Source organism: Rhincodon typus, chromosome 45 (assembly GCF_021869965.1).
Source record: "Rhincodon typus isolate 14 chromosome 45, sRhiTyp1.1, whole genome shotgun sequence".
In the NCBI taxonomy this organism is placed as follows: Eukaryota; Metazoa; Chordata; class Chondrichthyes; order Orectolobiformes; family Rhincodontidae; genus Rhincodon; species Rhincodon typus.
The window spans coordinates 1,363,513-1,380,189 of NC_063376.1; the positions used below are offsets into that span (position 1 = coordinate 1,363,513).

The window sequence follows — 16,677 nt, forward strand, 5'->3', positions numbered from 1 at the left end:
CAAGCCGCACCTCCATCTCCTACCGACCAACCTCATCCCGCCCCCTTGACCTGTCCGTCCTCCCTGGACTGACCTATCCCCTTCCTAACTCCCTACCTACACTCACCTTTCCTGGCCCCATCCCCGCCTCTTCGACCTGTTTGTTTCCTCTCCACCTATCCTCTCCTCTATCCCTCTTCTATCCGCCTCCCACTCTCTCCCTATTTATTTCAGAACCCCCTTCCCCTCCCCCTTTTCTGATGAAGGGTCTAGGCCCGAAACGTCAGCCTCTCTGCTCCTATGATGCTGCTTGGCCTGCTGTGTTCATCCAGCCCTGCACCTTGTTGTCTCGGATTCTCCAGCATCTGCAGTTCCTACTATCACTGCTGCATAGCCTGCTTTTAACTTTCGATTACATTTGAAACTTGTTCCCCTAGAAGAAATGATTTCCCTCTATTTGCCCTATCGTTCTTTTAATCCATTCAGGCATCCCTTAATCTTCAACACAAGAGAATACAGGCCAAGACAGCCCTGTTGGCCTCGCTACCATACCCACACTGCACCTTCTGCAAGGCCAGCAAGCAACAATCATCACAGTCCACATCTGAAGATATGGTCAAGTGAATTTCTCAAGCTGAGAGATGATTCAACAACATCACTTACCCGGGCTTGTGAACGATCTCTCTCAGGACCCGCACAGCATCGTCATTGCTCATGTTCTCAAAGTTGATGTCATTCACCTGAAGTGGACAGAAGGAGCTTGAGTGAGTGATGCAGAGGACACGAGCGAAACTAACCATTCTACAGCCAACAAAAAGGTCTCACATCTGTCACAACTAGATACTGACTCTTCACTTCAATACCTTGACTTTCAACAGCACTAGCAATCACTGAATCTTCTACTATCGATGTAAGAAACATAGTTGGCCAATCATCCAGACACTAATGAAACAGGGACAGGTGAGAGGCTGAAAACTCTATGACAAGTTACACCTTCCCCAACTTCCCAGAAATGGTCCACCATTCAAAAGATGCAATGAGACGGAATACTCCCCACTTGCTTGGATGGTACTGCTCCGACAACACTCAAGCAGCTCAACACCATGAAGGACAAAGTATGTGTGGCACCCTGTCCACCACCTTCAACATTCACTTCCATCAACACTGACGGTCACAGCAGCGTGGATCGTCTATGAGATTCACAGCAGTAACAACCCAAGGCTCCTCAGAGAGCACCTTCCAAAGCTGTAAGCTCTAACACCAAAGAAGTACAAGGGCAGAGAATGCACAGGAACACTACCAGCTGCAAATTCCTTTTCAAGCCATACATCATCCTGACTTTGAACTATATCACTGCTACTCCTCTATCACAAGGTCAAAATCCTGGAACTCCCTTCCAGAAAGCAGTTCGGGTGCAGCTACATGACAGACTGCAACAATTCAATAACATCCATTCCTACCTTCTCATTCCACGTAAGGACGGGAGACAAAGTGCTGGCCCAGCCAGCAACACCACCCTCCCGAGAAGGAATGCAAGAAAATTAGGTCTCAAATATGAGAATTTGCTCAGTTGGTCAAGTGCACTGTGTCAAAGTGACTTCTTTCCAATCTCCAGTCTGGTGGGGATGGGTTGCTGGTACACTGTGTTTAAATGCTGCTTCCTTGCTAGTAGGAGAGGTGAAGCAAAACAGCTCGTGCAGCTAATTGCTAATCCCAGGCCAGAAGGTAAGGGACAACTATGAACATCGACAGTGACCGACCCCAATGCCTTTGAAACTCTGCTCCAGTTCGATGTCAGCAGCATTTAACTACACGGGGAAATGATGCCGCTATCCCTGCTCTCATATTTACTACACCTGTGCACACTATGCAGTATCCACCTTGCCTATGTCAGAAACTGAACCTTCAGTTTCCAAAACGTGAGAGGCTGTTTGCACTCACCTGTAACAGCATGTCACCAGGTTCGATCCTCCCATCTGCAGCCACTGCTCCACCCTTCATTATTGAGCCAATGTAGATCCCTCCGTCCCCTCGCTCATTACTCTGGCCGACGATACTGATGCCCAGGAAGTTGTACTTCTCTAGAGTTGAAGGAAGCAGAATCAGTACTTTTGTTTTTTGATTGTGGGTAGGTTCAAGCCAAGTGAGGTTTCAACTGCTGCATTTAATCAGTGATAGGATTGGTTTTTGTTTTTGAAGAGAAGTGAAAAGTCTGTATTTTTAGAAAGCTGCTCATGATCTCAGGCAGTTACTCCACTGTGACTTTGAGAAATGTAATCACTGTTATACTGTGGGAAATGCAGCACTCAATTTGCATGCAGAAATCTCCCACAAACAGCAAAGTGATATATGATCAAGGTGCTTCAGTGGCTTGCTTGAGGGGCAAATATCGACCAGGACACTGGGTGAAAGCCCCCGTACCTTCCTTCAGTTATACTGTAGGGTACTACACATCCTAGGGAGCCTTGGCTTGACACCCATCCAACAGACTGCACCTTCAACAATGTGATATTCCCTGAACACTGGCACACGGAATGTCAGCCTGGATTTTGCACACAAGTGCTACCAGAGCCTTGGCTGACAAACTTTTCAGTTCCGTGCTCCAGACACAAGCCAAATGACCCCATTCTCTCGCTGAAATTTCTATGCATACGCTAGAGACAGTCACTCACACTGCACTGAAACCTTGGCACCTAGCACACTTGGAACACTGTGTGCAGCTCTGGTCCCTCAGTTTTGTTTTTTTTGGATCCAATATAATGAAGATTTACTGGATTGGTCCCTAGGACAAGAGACTCAAGCTGATGCGCCCTGGAGGTTAGAATCAGAGGTGGTTTCAAAGATTCTGAGGCAGACTGTCAAAGTACATGCTGAGATGGGGATCTAAAGCTTGGGGTTGCTGTTGAGAAATAGCCGGCAAGGTTACAGTCCAAGTATAAAAGGGCTGATCATTTAGGACTGAGATGGGAAATAATTTTAAGAGGGTTGTGAATCTTTGCAATCATCCTCCCCAAAACGGTTGCAGGTGCTTGAGTGTTGAACATATTTAAGCGAGGGTAGACATACTTTGTGTCTCAGGGAATCGAGGAACAGTGGAGGCAGTAGGTAAGTACAGTTGAAAGTGAAGATCATCTCTGATCGGACTGAATGGTGGACCAGGTTCAACGGGCTGAACAGTCTAGTCCTGTTTGTGTTTCCAGTGTTGGAGGTTCTTGAGCACAGCCTGTACAGCCTGTATCTAGCAGCAGCTTTCCAGATCACCGTTATTCCCTTACCCATGTTCAATGTGACTGTAATGATGTTCAGGGACATTGTCGAGTCAGTGACGCTGCTGAATGAGGAAGCCTGCATGGGATTAGAAACAGAAAAGCGAGGTCAGATATAGACTATTACAAATATTCACAAAGCAACTGGAACAAGCAAGCTGAAAGGGAGAAAGGTGGACACCAGTCAGACTATTTGAATAGCCCTCTCTGTAGGATGTGTCCAGATGCACCCCTTCACTCTCAGCAATGGAAATCTGCAACAATCTGATTTGCGGGAATCAGGGAAGGAGCATGGATAAAATCTCAGAGTGTTGAACGGGCTGTTACAGATTGGTGGTGTTGGCGGGGTGGTGGGGGGAGGGAGACAGCATGGGTAAAATCTCAGGTTGTTTAATGGGCAGTTACAGATTTTGGGGCCGTGGGGAGGCAGCATGGGTCTCTCAGGAAGGAAGAGGCTTGAAACCCTCTCGCTCGCTCAGGGTTAGTTTTCATGATTCAAACAGAAACAGAGAGAAAAACCATGAGGACAAAACCGACGGCTCAGGGGGTGACCGCGCGCTCTTACACGTTCGAGTCGCGGGGGCCTCTGTTTCCGTCTGCGCCGGTGACGCTTCAGAATCCGGGAGTTGGTGCTCTGCTCTGTGGAGCTGCTGAATCTAGACGGGGGTGGGGGGAATAAACAAACAGCTAAAATAAAATCCAAACAACCTGTAAGGTTAATTCCCCACCAGGCGCTCTCACTCCCCACTGGTCTGTGTAAGATCACAGCAACGATGGACTAGATTAATCTAGTCCCATTCGCCAGCATTTGACCTATATCCAGCTGTCATTTAAATGTTGTATTTGTACCAGCCTCCAACACTTCCTCTGGCAGCTCATTCCATTCACACACCACCCTCTGCATGAAAAAATTACCCCTTAAGCCCCTTTTAAATCTTTCCCCTCTCACCTTACACCTATGCCCTCCAGTTTTAGACTTCACTACCCTGGGGAAAAGACCTTGGCTATTCACCCTATCCATGCCCCTCATGATGTTATAAACCTCTACAAGGTCACCCCTCAGCCTCCGATGCTCCAGGGAAAACAGCCCTGGCCAATTCAGTCTCTCCCTATAGCTCAAACCCTCCAACCCTGGCAACATCAATGTAAATCTTTTTTGAACCCTTTCAAGTTTAACAATATCTTTCTCAAAGCAGGGAGACCAGGACTGAATGCAGTATTCCAAAAGTGGCCTTCTTAGTCTTTCAGGAACTAAAAGACAAGGATATAAGACATTGGAGGAGTTGGCCTGCAAACCTGGACCACCATTCAGTAAGATCGTGGATGATCTAATCTTGGCCTTTAGTCCACATTTCTGTCCATAACACTCAATTCTCCTGAAGATCAGAAAGCTGCTTAACTCGGCCCTGACTGTACAGGGGGTCCTCCTATAACACGTGTTCCAGCAACGCAAATTAGCCATAACGCAACTGACGAATAGGGGAACGCTATTTCTAAAACACAAACTTGTGTTGGCTATAACATGATACAGCATTATTTAAAAATGCAGCTCATTTAAATAGGAGAATGGACTCCAATGCTAAATTGATGGTATAAGTAAAAAAAAAGTATAGTTTAAAATAATGAGTGCTATTAAAATATGTACCTTTGAGTACAGTACTTTTGCCGATTGTTACATATTTAATATGTAAGAATTTCTGACATTGCTCATATAAGTCATTTATACCAAAAGTTGTCTGTGTTCCAACCTACTCTTTTCCAGCACTATTTTGAATACAATGTTACTCAAGTTTACAATGCATTTTAATCCTACAATTAACTTCAGTGTCAATGGGCTACATAGGAAAGAATGGTCAGATTCCTTGCTTCACTTATCTGAAAATCTATCCAGAAGTCTGCACTGATGGAATGTCAGGTCAGATGAGCATTTAAATGGAGGAGGAGGGAATTTTAACTAGAAGCTGTCAACGTGTCAATTTCAGGAGAGTTTCATGGAGGGGTTGCTGGCTGTGAGCTCTACCTCACACAATTTTGCACTGCTCACCTCTGTTGCAACATGCTCGCACTATCATGCAGTGCTGATCATTGCTGGGATTTCTAGTGGCAGAACTCTATTTAAAACCCAACTGTCAATTCATTGCAAATTCAAGGTCAGATTCGTAAATGTATTGCCTCTTTGCAGCATCACCTGTCTGCTAAACTGTCATTATACCTGCAGCTATAACAATGAAGCTACAAAGGTGAGGAAGAATTTTGGAAAATAGAATTTGTTATGTGTCCTCTGTGCCCCTAACCCCGCTTTTCCCATGGGCCCCATAATTTATATAGCACGATTTTCTATCACGCAATGTCACGCTGGAACACAACTACCATGTTATAGCAGAACCCCATGTATGCAATGATCCTGCCTCCACTGCTCTCTGGGGTGGAGAATTCCAAAGGCTAACAACCCTGGCATGAGGAGAAATTTATTACATCCATCGTAAACGGGAGACCAGTCATTCTGAAATTGTGGCCCCTCTCCCTGGTTCTATATTCTCCTGTGAAGCACAACATCCCCTCAGTACCAAAGACCCCTCAAAATCTTACATTTCAATAAGACCACCTCTCAGTCTCCTACACTCCATTCAGTACAGCCCCATCTGCTCAAACTTTCCTCGTTCATTCCCCTTTCATTACAGGAAGCTGCTGAACTGCCTCTGATGTAACTATACCCTTAAGAAAAGTGGCCAGGAATGCAGTTGCCCCAGCTGCGGTCTGTACAAGGGGAGATGCAAATAGGAGAAGCAGGCCATTCTGGCCCTTTCTAGCGTCCCCTCTCTCAGGAGCACTGATTCTTGCGTCACATGTCAGGGAGTGCCTGATACTGCTCCCTGGATACCTCAGTGCCCCTCTCAGCAAACACCCATTCTTCAACCATAATCTCAGCGCCCAGCATGGTCAAACCTGATTATGATCTTGCACATTGTACCCAGACAGCGATCTGAAGAGGGGGGCTCAGGGCTCTTCTCCTGGCTTGGTCTGGCCTAGCCTGGCCCAGTAAATGCAGAGCTCCAAACTGTCGCTCTTGTCAAGATCATGAGCAGGGGTCAGGCCTAGATGCCTACTGGGTCACTCAGCTTCCTATCACAGCAAGGAGCACTGCAGCCGAACAGGTAGAAAACACTGAAAAACAGGCGTGGGCCATTCAGCCTGGCCCACCATTCAACGTGATTACGCTGATCAGTGGAAGATCGTCCAGATTTGGAATGCACGAAGGCCAGCTAGTCCAGCCTTCCAGTCACAGTGCCCCTTGGCCTCTTTCACGCACAGCACCACTGGTACCCTGCCCTTCCAAATGAAGCTGACATTCTGAACAGAAACCCTCACTGGAGATCCAGTATCATTGTCATCAGGTGCAATGACTTTGCAGCACTGAAACAGGTGGCGGCTATTCAGGCCCACAAATCTGTCCCATCATGAAGCAAGATTGCAACTGATCTGTATCTTAATGACAGCTACCGCCTCCCTCTCTGGGTCTGAGCTGAGCTAGCTGTGTTTGGCTGGGAACTGCTCACAGGGAGACTGATCAGTCCCGTTCCGACACCACAGAAACGGGTGCACAGGTGCCCCAAAAGCCATGAACTATCCATTCTTCATGCACGGATTAGGTGGACTCAGCCAGGTTCACCGGGCGAACAAGGAGAATGGGAGCCACTGAAAGAGAAAACCAAGGCTGAGAACAAGGCCTGGATTAGAGGGGATGAGCTATAAAGGGGAGGCTGGACAAACTAGGACTGTTGTTCTGAAGTGGTGGAGGCTGAGGGGAGACCTGAAAGCAATTCATAAAATGATGAGGGGCATAGATAGGGTTGACTGTCAGAATCTTCTGCGCAGAGTTGAAATGTCTAATTCTGGAGTGCATGCATTTAAGGTGAGAGGAGGAAAATTCAAAGGAGATGTGAGGGGCACTTTTTTACTTTTTTTTTTTTTTTTACACAGAGTGGTAAGAGTCTGGAATGCGCTGCCAGCGGTAGTGGTGGAGCCAGATATAATAGGGGCATTTACGGAAGAATGACAGGGATATGGACCATGGGCAAGAAGAAGGGATTAGTTTAATTTGGCATCATGCCTGGCACAACATCATACGCAAAGGGCCTGTTCCTGTGCTGTACTGTTCTAAGTTCTATAACAGAGGAAGAGAAGAGACGAGTGTAGTTGACAAGTGATGCCCAGCAGGCCGCGCAGCATCTGCGGAGAGAAATGAGAGTTAACATTTCAGGTCCGATGACCCTTCCCCAGAATGGACCCTTCCCCTTTCTCTCCACAGATGCTGCCAGGCCTGCTGAGCTTAGCCAGCAATTTCTATTTTAGTTTCTGATTTACAGCATCTGCAGTTCTTTCAGGTTTTGGGGATGCTCAGCATGAATTTTGACATGTCATACACTGCAAATGGATGGGAAAAGTTGTGAGAGCCAGAGAGCTCCGCTCCTTCGAGAGTGAGGAAGTTCAGGAGACAGTGACATGCCTAAACTTCGGTAAGGATGCGAAGAAGGATGGACATGAAGATCAGGAAGTACAAGTGAGGAGAGAAGACAGGCAAGTCAGACAGCCACAGCAGTGGGAAGCAGTGCCAAAGCGGTAATATCATTGGACTATAGTCTAGAATCCCAGTCTAATGAACTGAGGACTCAAGTTTGAATCCCACCATGACAGATAGTGAAATTAGAATTCAATTTTAAAAACTTATAAAAATTTTAGCAACTACTGTTGGCTTAAAAAAAACCATCGGAGTGGACTCGTGACTGCCAACTAGGATGCGCAATAAATGGCCTACCCAACACGATGAATGAATGAATCTGTGAAGCAGAGAGAGAGAGAGAGAGAGAAAGAAAATGTTGTTGCATCTACGTGGAGTACCTGCTAGCTGCATCATCCTCGTCAGAGTCACAGAAACTTGTTGTTTCGAGCTCACTGCTTAGGAGTGTGGACGAGCTCTCGTAACCAGCAAGATGTCGCTCCATTTTTGGGTGTCCATTAACTCTGGGACCTGGAAGGAGGCAGAGCATATCACTTTAAAACCGTCACAACAGCCGCACGCAAACCTGCTCTAAAAACACGAGGAAATTTTACCGCACGCATTGGTGATCAAGAGCACTGGGGGACTGAGTGCTTTTCAAAACAAAAGCAATAACGGAGGGAAAAAAATAACATATCCTAACCAACTACAGACAAACACACACACACACGCACACTCTCAGAAGGTTCCGACTGATGCTGCCAGACGTGCTGAGCTTTTCCAGCAATTTCTGTTCCTGATTTATAGCATCAGCAATTCTTTCAGTTTTTACTTAGAAATTCCCATCAGCCGCTGCTCTGGATTCAGATGTCGGTGTGAAGAGCAGATTTCTGTCTATGCCAACCTAGGTTACAGCATGCTCTCAGGTGCCCTCCTCTAAAGCCCGCTAACAAGCTTTTACACGCACCATGCTCCATACTCTCTCTCCGTCGCGGTTTCTCTCTCCGGGACAACACCACTGATTCTGTCTCGGTCTCGTTATCCAAATTCTCCCGACTCCCAGTCACATTTGCACTGCAAGAAATTGAAAAAAAAACACCATTCACAGCCACATTCACAGGGGGGTTAAAAAAAAAAAATCACACAACAACAACAAACTGCAGCTAAAAACATCAGAACAAAAAACAACACAGACCCTCGTGAGTGGTTGTCAAAAAGTGACTGAATTGAGTTGCACTACATCATCCTACAAACCCTCAGAACATCAGTTTCTAAGATGTACCAAATACTCTATATTTTGAGTTTATTTTACACATTAATTAATACTTATTAAAGCAAGGAACTTAAATCTAAGTTTCAACTGGCATGGAAAATATCAAACAAAGTATTAACTGCACTCACCCAGCCTACACTTGCAAACCTCAGAACAAGTAGTCTAATTTACTGCACAATTTGTCAACACTCACCGAACAATCCCGAGTATGCTAAGAATTATACTTTAAGTCTTAAAGATTTAAGATTTCCTGTCTGGCTCACAACGTGATACATTTACACATGTTAGAAACTAATAACATTCGCAATCAGGAACCACTCTCTGTGGGAGAAAAGGAACATATCCAGGCATTATACCTTTATGAATGAAACAAAAGCATTAATTAAAGCACGGAACAAACAAGCAATAATCCCCTGCTGCATTTTCCATAGCAATGACTTGACCAGAGTCAACTTGCCAACAATTGACACCCTTACCACCTGCAGTCTAATTTGCTGCTCCCTTTTCAATTTGACATTCTTGCATCTGCCCTGATAAATGAAAGATACAAAACATCAACAACATATCACTTTATCAGCAACATACGTAAAGTTTAGTTCCGATTCCTTCAGCCTACTTAAGACATTCGTAGCCTATCTCAGTGACACTTAATAAACCGGCAAGTTTACTCACTGGAAGGAGGGAGGTCTGGAGTCTCCAATTCCACCTGTTCGTTCGATTGGAGGAGGCACGTCTGGCATACTGCTAACTGGGTGAGGTGCTGGTTCTGGCTGTGAGCCTTCAGCAGATACCAACTATGAGAAACATAGCAAAAATGAGGAGGCAGTGTTGTAGATGTCATTAGTAATCCAGGCTAATGTTCTGGAGACATGGTCGCAAATCGCACCAATCCGTCATTATAACCAGTTACATGACCGGACCAAGGAAAGACAGCAAGCTTGAATATTGTTCAGCATCCAATTCCACACCACGTTCACTTGACTAGGGACATCAGATTGAGCTTAACTGCAATCTGTTGTTTCTGTTGACCAAGTTACACACACCAAGTTGGGTTCAGATGCAAGAGGTGAGGGAAGGCATAAATGGAAGGCTACGCAGCAAACGGTTCAGATCCTGAACACGGTGCCTGAGTACATGGTGGGCACGGGGTCAATTGAGGCTTGAAAGGGAATCTGAAAAGGAAGAATGTAAAGGGCTACTGGGAGAAGGCAGGAGAATGGCACTAGGCACATCACATGTTTCGACAGTCAGTTCAAACAACGCAGGCTGGATGCCCTCCTGTGTAGGGACAGTTCTGAGATTTTGTGACACTATGACGCAGGAAGGTGAAAGGAAAAAAAAAATTAACATCTGGATAATGGAAAGGAGTCCTCACTAAAATTCGGTGGTTAGAACACAGAACAGTTCAACACAGGAACGGACCCTTCAGCCCACAATGTTGTGCCAAAACATGACGCCAAATTAAACTAAACCCTTCTGCCTGCATTTGATCCATATCTTTCCATTCCTTGCATATTCATGTGCTTATCTAAAAGTCCCTTAAACACGCCTATCGTATTTGCCTCCTCCACGACCCCTGGCAGCACGTTCCAGACTCCTACCAGACACTTTAAAAAAAACTTGCCCCTCACATCTCCTTTGAACTTCCCCCCCGTTCACCCTAAATGCATGCCCCCTAGTGTTAGACCTGGTTAGCACACCCTCCTGCACTTGTTGGATGCCCACTTTTTGATTCGCACTCTGACAGGATTCCTGCAGGTTACTGGCAGCAAGGATTTTCCCTCTGGCACAGACCTGTTGCTCAGGAGTGAGCAGGGCACCGAACCTGCGTCCTGGTGCACTCCACCACTCTATCAGACACTGTTTTACTTACACTTGGCTTTTAATCAGGAAAACATAAGCAATACAAGCTGGCCAATTTTTTTTGTGGGGGGCGGGGGTGACGGGACCATTCAGGATAGCCATGGCCATCAGACACACAGACTGTAGAAAGTGCCTTGCCCCCTTCCAGTTGGACTGTCGAGTACTTGGCGCTCAATAAAGTAACTATGAGACGGAAAGTGATCCCACAGCGAGGAGTGAACAATGACATTCTGAAGGAACAGCTTCCTGTAATAACTCTACCGGTTTAATCCGACACAATAGATGGCAAGTCTAAAGCACTGTCTGAACTTTCGATTCTGCAACAGCAGCTTCCCAGAGAAATGATTGTTTCCTTAATTAGTATCCTGAAGGAAACAACATCCACAGGCACTCAGCCAGGACAACTAATAAAGGACCCTAGTGACTTAACCCAACAAAGACTGCGATATGCCCTCCACTAACAACAGGCAGTCTGCCAAGACAGCTAAGGAAGACAGCACTTAGGTGGTACAACCCCTCACAAGATGCATCTTATTTTATCTTGACGCTAAGTCTGTCTTTCCCTGGAAGGAGTATAGTTTCCACACTATCGGCGCCCTTTTCACCATCACCCACCCCTCAATGCTCCACGTACCCACAACTAATACCAGAGTTGCTGCAATCACAGAGTTCACAGCTTTCCAAGGAGCATACTGTGTCTGATCCCCTCACCCACTGCATTCCAGCAAGCTATTGACAGCTTTCCCTCTGCCCCAACTCACTTAGTATCGTGCCAACTGCTGCGCCTTTCGAGAACGTGACTAACAGGAAATTGAATATCAATCGCACATCTCTCTCACACACCCATGATACAAAGATAAGTGCAAAAATGAAGTGTGAAGAGGACAGGAGGAGACTACAAAGGGATACAGACGGGTTGAGAGAGCTGCCCAACTGTGACAAATGGAGCATAATGATATGAAACTGTCCATTTGGCAGGAAGCATTTAAAAAAAAAGCATATTATCCAAATGGTGATGGATTGCAGAGCTCTGAATGCCGGTACAGCAAGTAATGATGAAAGCTAACAGGATATTATTGTTTATTGTGAGGGGAATTGAAAATACAGGGAGTTTAGGCTTCAGTTGTACAAGGTATTGTTGAGATCTCATTTGGAATACTGCGTACCAAATTGGCCTTATTTAAGGAAGATTGTAAGTGTATCGGAGGTTGAGGTGTACCAGTCTGATAACTGGAATGGACGGGTTGTGTTATAAGTACAGGTTGGACAGGTAAGGCTTGCATCTACTGGAACAAAAGCAGAAATTGCTGGAAAAGCTGCTCAGCAGCATCTGTGGAGAGAAATCAGGGTTAACATTTCGGGCTGAGTGACCCTTCCTCAGAACGGAGGATCTGCTGGAGTAAGAAGTGATTTGATTGAAACATATAAAGTTGCTGAGGGTTGTTGACAGGATGAATGGGGAAAGGACGTTCTTATGGGAGAATCTAGAACTAACGGTCACTTTTTAAGACCAAGAGAATACCCATTTAAGACAAAAGTAAAGAGAAATTGTTTCTCCCACAGCGTAAAGTCCTTAGAAGTCTTGCCCTGAAAAGAAGTTGGTAGCAGAGTCCTTAAATATTTTTAAGGCAGAGATAGGTAGATTCCTGTTAAACAAGGGGGTGAAAGGTTATCACAGATGGGGGGAAATGTGGATTTGAAGTTACAATCAGATCAGATCAGCCATGATCTTATTAAAGTGTGGAAGAGACTCGACTACAGCTGCTCCTAGGGCATCTCCTTCCCTCCCTATACATCACTGCCTTTGACTAACTGAGCCAACATGGAGGTGAGCCAGGAACCAATGCAGAATCATGAACAATACTGAATGGCCCAGAACTAAAGTTAATCAGCTGTCTTCTCAATTGTTTTCCGTGAATGATAAATTGCGATTATTTTATCTGTGAGGTATTTTCATTGGTGAGATCAGATGTAGGGCCTATTCTCTTCGCAAACTCAGCTTCTCTGGTGTTAGATACAGCTTTCACACAAGCTTGTTATTGTTGAAAATAGTGTCAATATGAAGTAGAAATAAATTTACCTCAGCTTCAGCCTCTATCAAGCAAGTTTCTGGGTTAATATTGTTTGTTCTCAGAGTGGAAAACAACGATCAAGGGTGAAAGAGCAATTTGTAATCCCAAATGCTACCATCTTCAAACAGAGGAAAGGGAGTTTGCTCTGTCCTTTCAGAATCCCTTTGGGAGGCAGATCGACTCATTAACAGGAGTAGGAGCAGGCCATTCTGCCCTCCAGACTTCACCATTCAATAAGATCATTGCTGTAAGGGCTATTTGGATGTTTAGACGCTGTTGTCCTACCTATTCTTGTACCCACACCCACTGCCAAACCCACTCCCACACCACACCTGCTCCTATACCCGCAAGGACTAAGTGTATTTTGATTCGGAAATATAAACTGGGAAGTGGAAGGTTGCAGTCTCCTGCATTGCAAAGAATTTTAACGAATCCAAGCAAGAGTAGAACGGTATGGTGTTCACTTAATGGTTACACAACTCAGAGACAAGTTGGCACTTTGGGTTTAACAAAAAACTGGCCTAACTAAAGCTTTCCTAGTTAAGTCACAGTTTGTCACGGAACTGAGAGAAATGCCAATTGCATTTAGACCTTCAGAAAGCTCAAGCCCAAGACAGGTCTCTCCTTCTCTCAGAATCACAAAGAAATGGCACAAAAAGTTTGTTGAAGGAATAACTCCCAAGTCAAGAAAATAAAACCCTCTGTCTGACTGACAGGCTGCTGATTCAAGGACCGCCGTGGCCGACAACATGATATTATTGCCGCACAGTGGCTCGTGGTTAGTAATACTGTCTCTCAGCACCAGGGACCCTAATTTGATTCCACCCTTGGGCAACTGTCCGTGTGGAGTTTGCATGCTCTCCCCGTGTCTGCGTGGGTTTCCTCCAGGTGCTTCAGTTTCTTTCCACAGTCCAAAGATAGGCAGGTTAGGTGGATTAGCCATGGGAAATGCAGGATTACAGGGATGGAGTAAGGGGGTGGGCCTGGGTGGGGTGGTCTTTGAAGGGTCAGTGTGAACTCGATGGGCTGAAAGGCCTGCTATTTTATGGCGATTCTATGATCATCAAACAACAAAAGAACCATAAGAAAGTGATCTCATTCCGCCCTCATGGTTTGGATTCTTGGTGCACAGTATTTGTTCCTTTTTGCTTGTTTCTTACCTGTAACTTTACAGTGCAACTGTCTGTTTTATTTGTGAACGAATGGGCGTGTTTAGATTTAAAGAGGGTATTGTTTAAGTTCACTTATTAGTAATTAATAATTAGTTTTCCCACTAGTTAAACAAATAACTGGTTAAACAAATAAAAGTTTTGTCTTCTCATTTATTGATGAAACATGGTATTTCTTTTATCTCAGATGGAAGTCATGGGACAGTTCATGAAAAAGTTTGGTTTGAGTTCCAACATGCTTTGCCATCAAAGTAGTGACATTACTGATCTGATTGTGGCTTTGACTCCACATTCCTGCCTTCCCCAACAACCTTTGACTGCAATATTACTCAAGAATGTAAGCCTGTCCTAAAAATACTTCATGACTCTGCCTCCATCGCTCGAAGGAAAGAGTTCCATAGAGTGGAGAGCCTCAGCAAGGATATTTCTTTTCAGCTTCATCTAAAATGGGACATCCTTTGAGCTTGAATCATACTTGCTTGTTCAAGTCACTCCCGTAAAGGGTTACATCCTTGCTATGTCCATCCTGTTGTGACCCCTCAGGACTGATTAGTCTAACCTTTCCTCGTAAGATCAAACATACACCCCAGGAATCGGTCAAGATTCATTTCCAGTCGGTCCCTACCCCCCACCGCCTGACTGTGTCTGGCCTCAAGATGCCACAGCTAAAAGCTCGACACTAGCAAATTTTAGATCCCAGAGAAGCTCTTGACCATCATACATATAAAATTGATGCAGTAATAGACCAGTCGGCTCCTCGAGCCTGCTCTGCCATTCAGTAAGACTGAACTTTTGTTCCGATTTTCAGATCCCCATCTAAACCTGATCACCTTTGATGATTTCCCTGGCCAACAAAATTCTATCCACCTCTGCTTTAAAAATATTCTCTGAAACCCTTCCATCTCTCTCTCATGCTCCAAACTCCCAGGAGGAAATTCTCCTAATCTCACATCCAGGATGGTCAAACTTATTTTCTAACTCACTGGAAATCTTAAGTTACACATCTGGAACTCAATTTGTTTCTTCTCTTCAAGAACAGCTGCATTCTTCACATAGCAGTCCTCTAGTACAAATGCTTGGTCAGTTTGTTTAAAATAGATCCTAATGGGGTTAAGGCAAAAAAGCTCAATGTACTCATATCATTGCCGGCTTGTGGTAAGGGTAGCTCGCTGCCACAAATCTTCCGTTCACCAACCCAAAGATGTTCAGGTTAGGTGGATTAGCCATGGGAAAATGCAGGGTTATGGGGATAGGATCTGGGTGGGATGGACATTGTGAAGCCTCTTTTTTTAAATATTCATTTACAGGATGAGGGAGTCGTTGGTCAGACAGTAATTATTGTCCATCCCTAACTGCCCAGAGGGCAGTTAAGAGTCAACCACATTGCTGGGGGTCAGGAGTCATTTGGAGGCCAGACCAGGTAAGGATGGCAGTTTCCTTCCATAAAGGACATTGGCGAACTAGATGGGTTTTCCAACAATTAGCAATGGATTCATGGTCATCATTAGATTCTTAATTCCACGTATTTATTGAATTCAAATTCTACCATCTGCCGTGGTGGGATTCGAACCCAGATCTCCAGAATGTTATATTGGTCTCTGGATTAACATACCACTCGACCAATGCCTTCCCTACTCTTCTGGAGTACTGTATCCAGTTCTGGTCACCCAGTTATAGGAAGGATATTACTAAGCTAGAGAGGGTTCAGAACGGATTTACCAGGATGTTGACCAGGTATGGAACGTTTGAGTTATAAGGAGAGGTTGAATAGGCTGGGACTTTTTTTCTCCCCAGTCGGCGCATAGGAGGTTGAGAGGTGACCTTATGGAAATGTATAAAATCATGAGGGTATAGATAAGGTAAACGGCAGGTGTCTTTTCCCTAGGGAGGGGAATTTAAAGACCGGGGGCGAATTTTAAGGTGAGAGGAGAAAGATTTAAAAAGACAGAGTGGCAAATTTCTTTACACAGTGGGTGGCTCACGTGGGGAATGAACTTCCTGAGGAAGTGGTGGATATGGTACAGTTACAACATTTAAAAGACATTTGGATAGATACATGAATAGGAAAGGTTTGGAGAGATATGGGACAGGAGCGGGCAGGTGGGACTAGTTTAGTTTGGGATTATGGTAGTCACGGACTGAAGGGTCTGTTTCCGTGTTGTATGACTCTGACTCCAAGCCGGTGGAAAAACCACTACAGACTCTGAACAAGATCCTCTGACAGTGCTGCTGTTTTCAGTACTTACCCAAGATACAACCCTCCCGTTGAAGCAAGGCAGCTTTGCATTGTCATCAGAGATTTCTTCTTTCACAACACTGAAAACCAAACATAGGTCAGAATGAAATGCTGTTAGCTCACAGCTGGCATTACAGGGGAATAAGCATTTTCTGACAGGAAACAAGAGAATACTTCAACAAAGCTTCAACTGAAATATTCCCATGATCATAAAACATCGTTACTCTCCTGGCTGTCACTCACTTTTACGTTTTTAATAAAAGACTTGCATTATTATAGCACCTTTTACAATCTCAGAATTTGCCAAAGCTTTTTTTTTCA

The 16,677-nt window shown here is 45.0% G+C and overlaps 1 protein-coding gene across 1 annotated transcript in view; it reads right to left on the reverse strand.

Moving 5' to 3' along the window:
* LOC109922709 (segment polarity protein dishevelled homolog DVL-2-like) overlaps nucleotides 1-16,435 on the reverse strand; it is a 49,284-nt gene extending 32,849 nt beyond the window's left edge. The window contains exons 1-8 of the mRNA XM_048620105.1: nucleotides 16,367-16,435; nucleotides 9,689-9,810; nucleotides 8,711-8,817; nucleotides 8,145-8,274; nucleotides 3,811-3,901; nucleotides 3,255-3,324; nucleotides 1,921-2,060; nucleotides 643-719 (exon numbers count right to left, since the gene is read on the reverse strand). Of these exons, the coding sequence (XP_048476062.1) occupies nucleotides 643-719; nucleotides 1,921-2,060; nucleotides 3,255-3,324; nucleotides 3,811-3,901; nucleotides 8,145-8,274; nucleotides 8,711-8,817; nucleotides 9,689-9,756 (683 nt within the window). The 5' untranslated portion in view covers nucleotides 9,757-9,810; nucleotides 16,367-16,435. The remainder of the gene's footprint in view (nucleotides 1-642; nucleotides 720-1,920; nucleotides 2,061-3,254; nucleotides 3,325-3,810; nucleotides 3,902-8,144; nucleotides 8,275-8,710; nucleotides 8,818-9,688; nucleotides 9,811-16,366) is intronic.
* Between the last annotated feature and the right edge of the window lie 242 nt (nucleotides 16,436-16,677).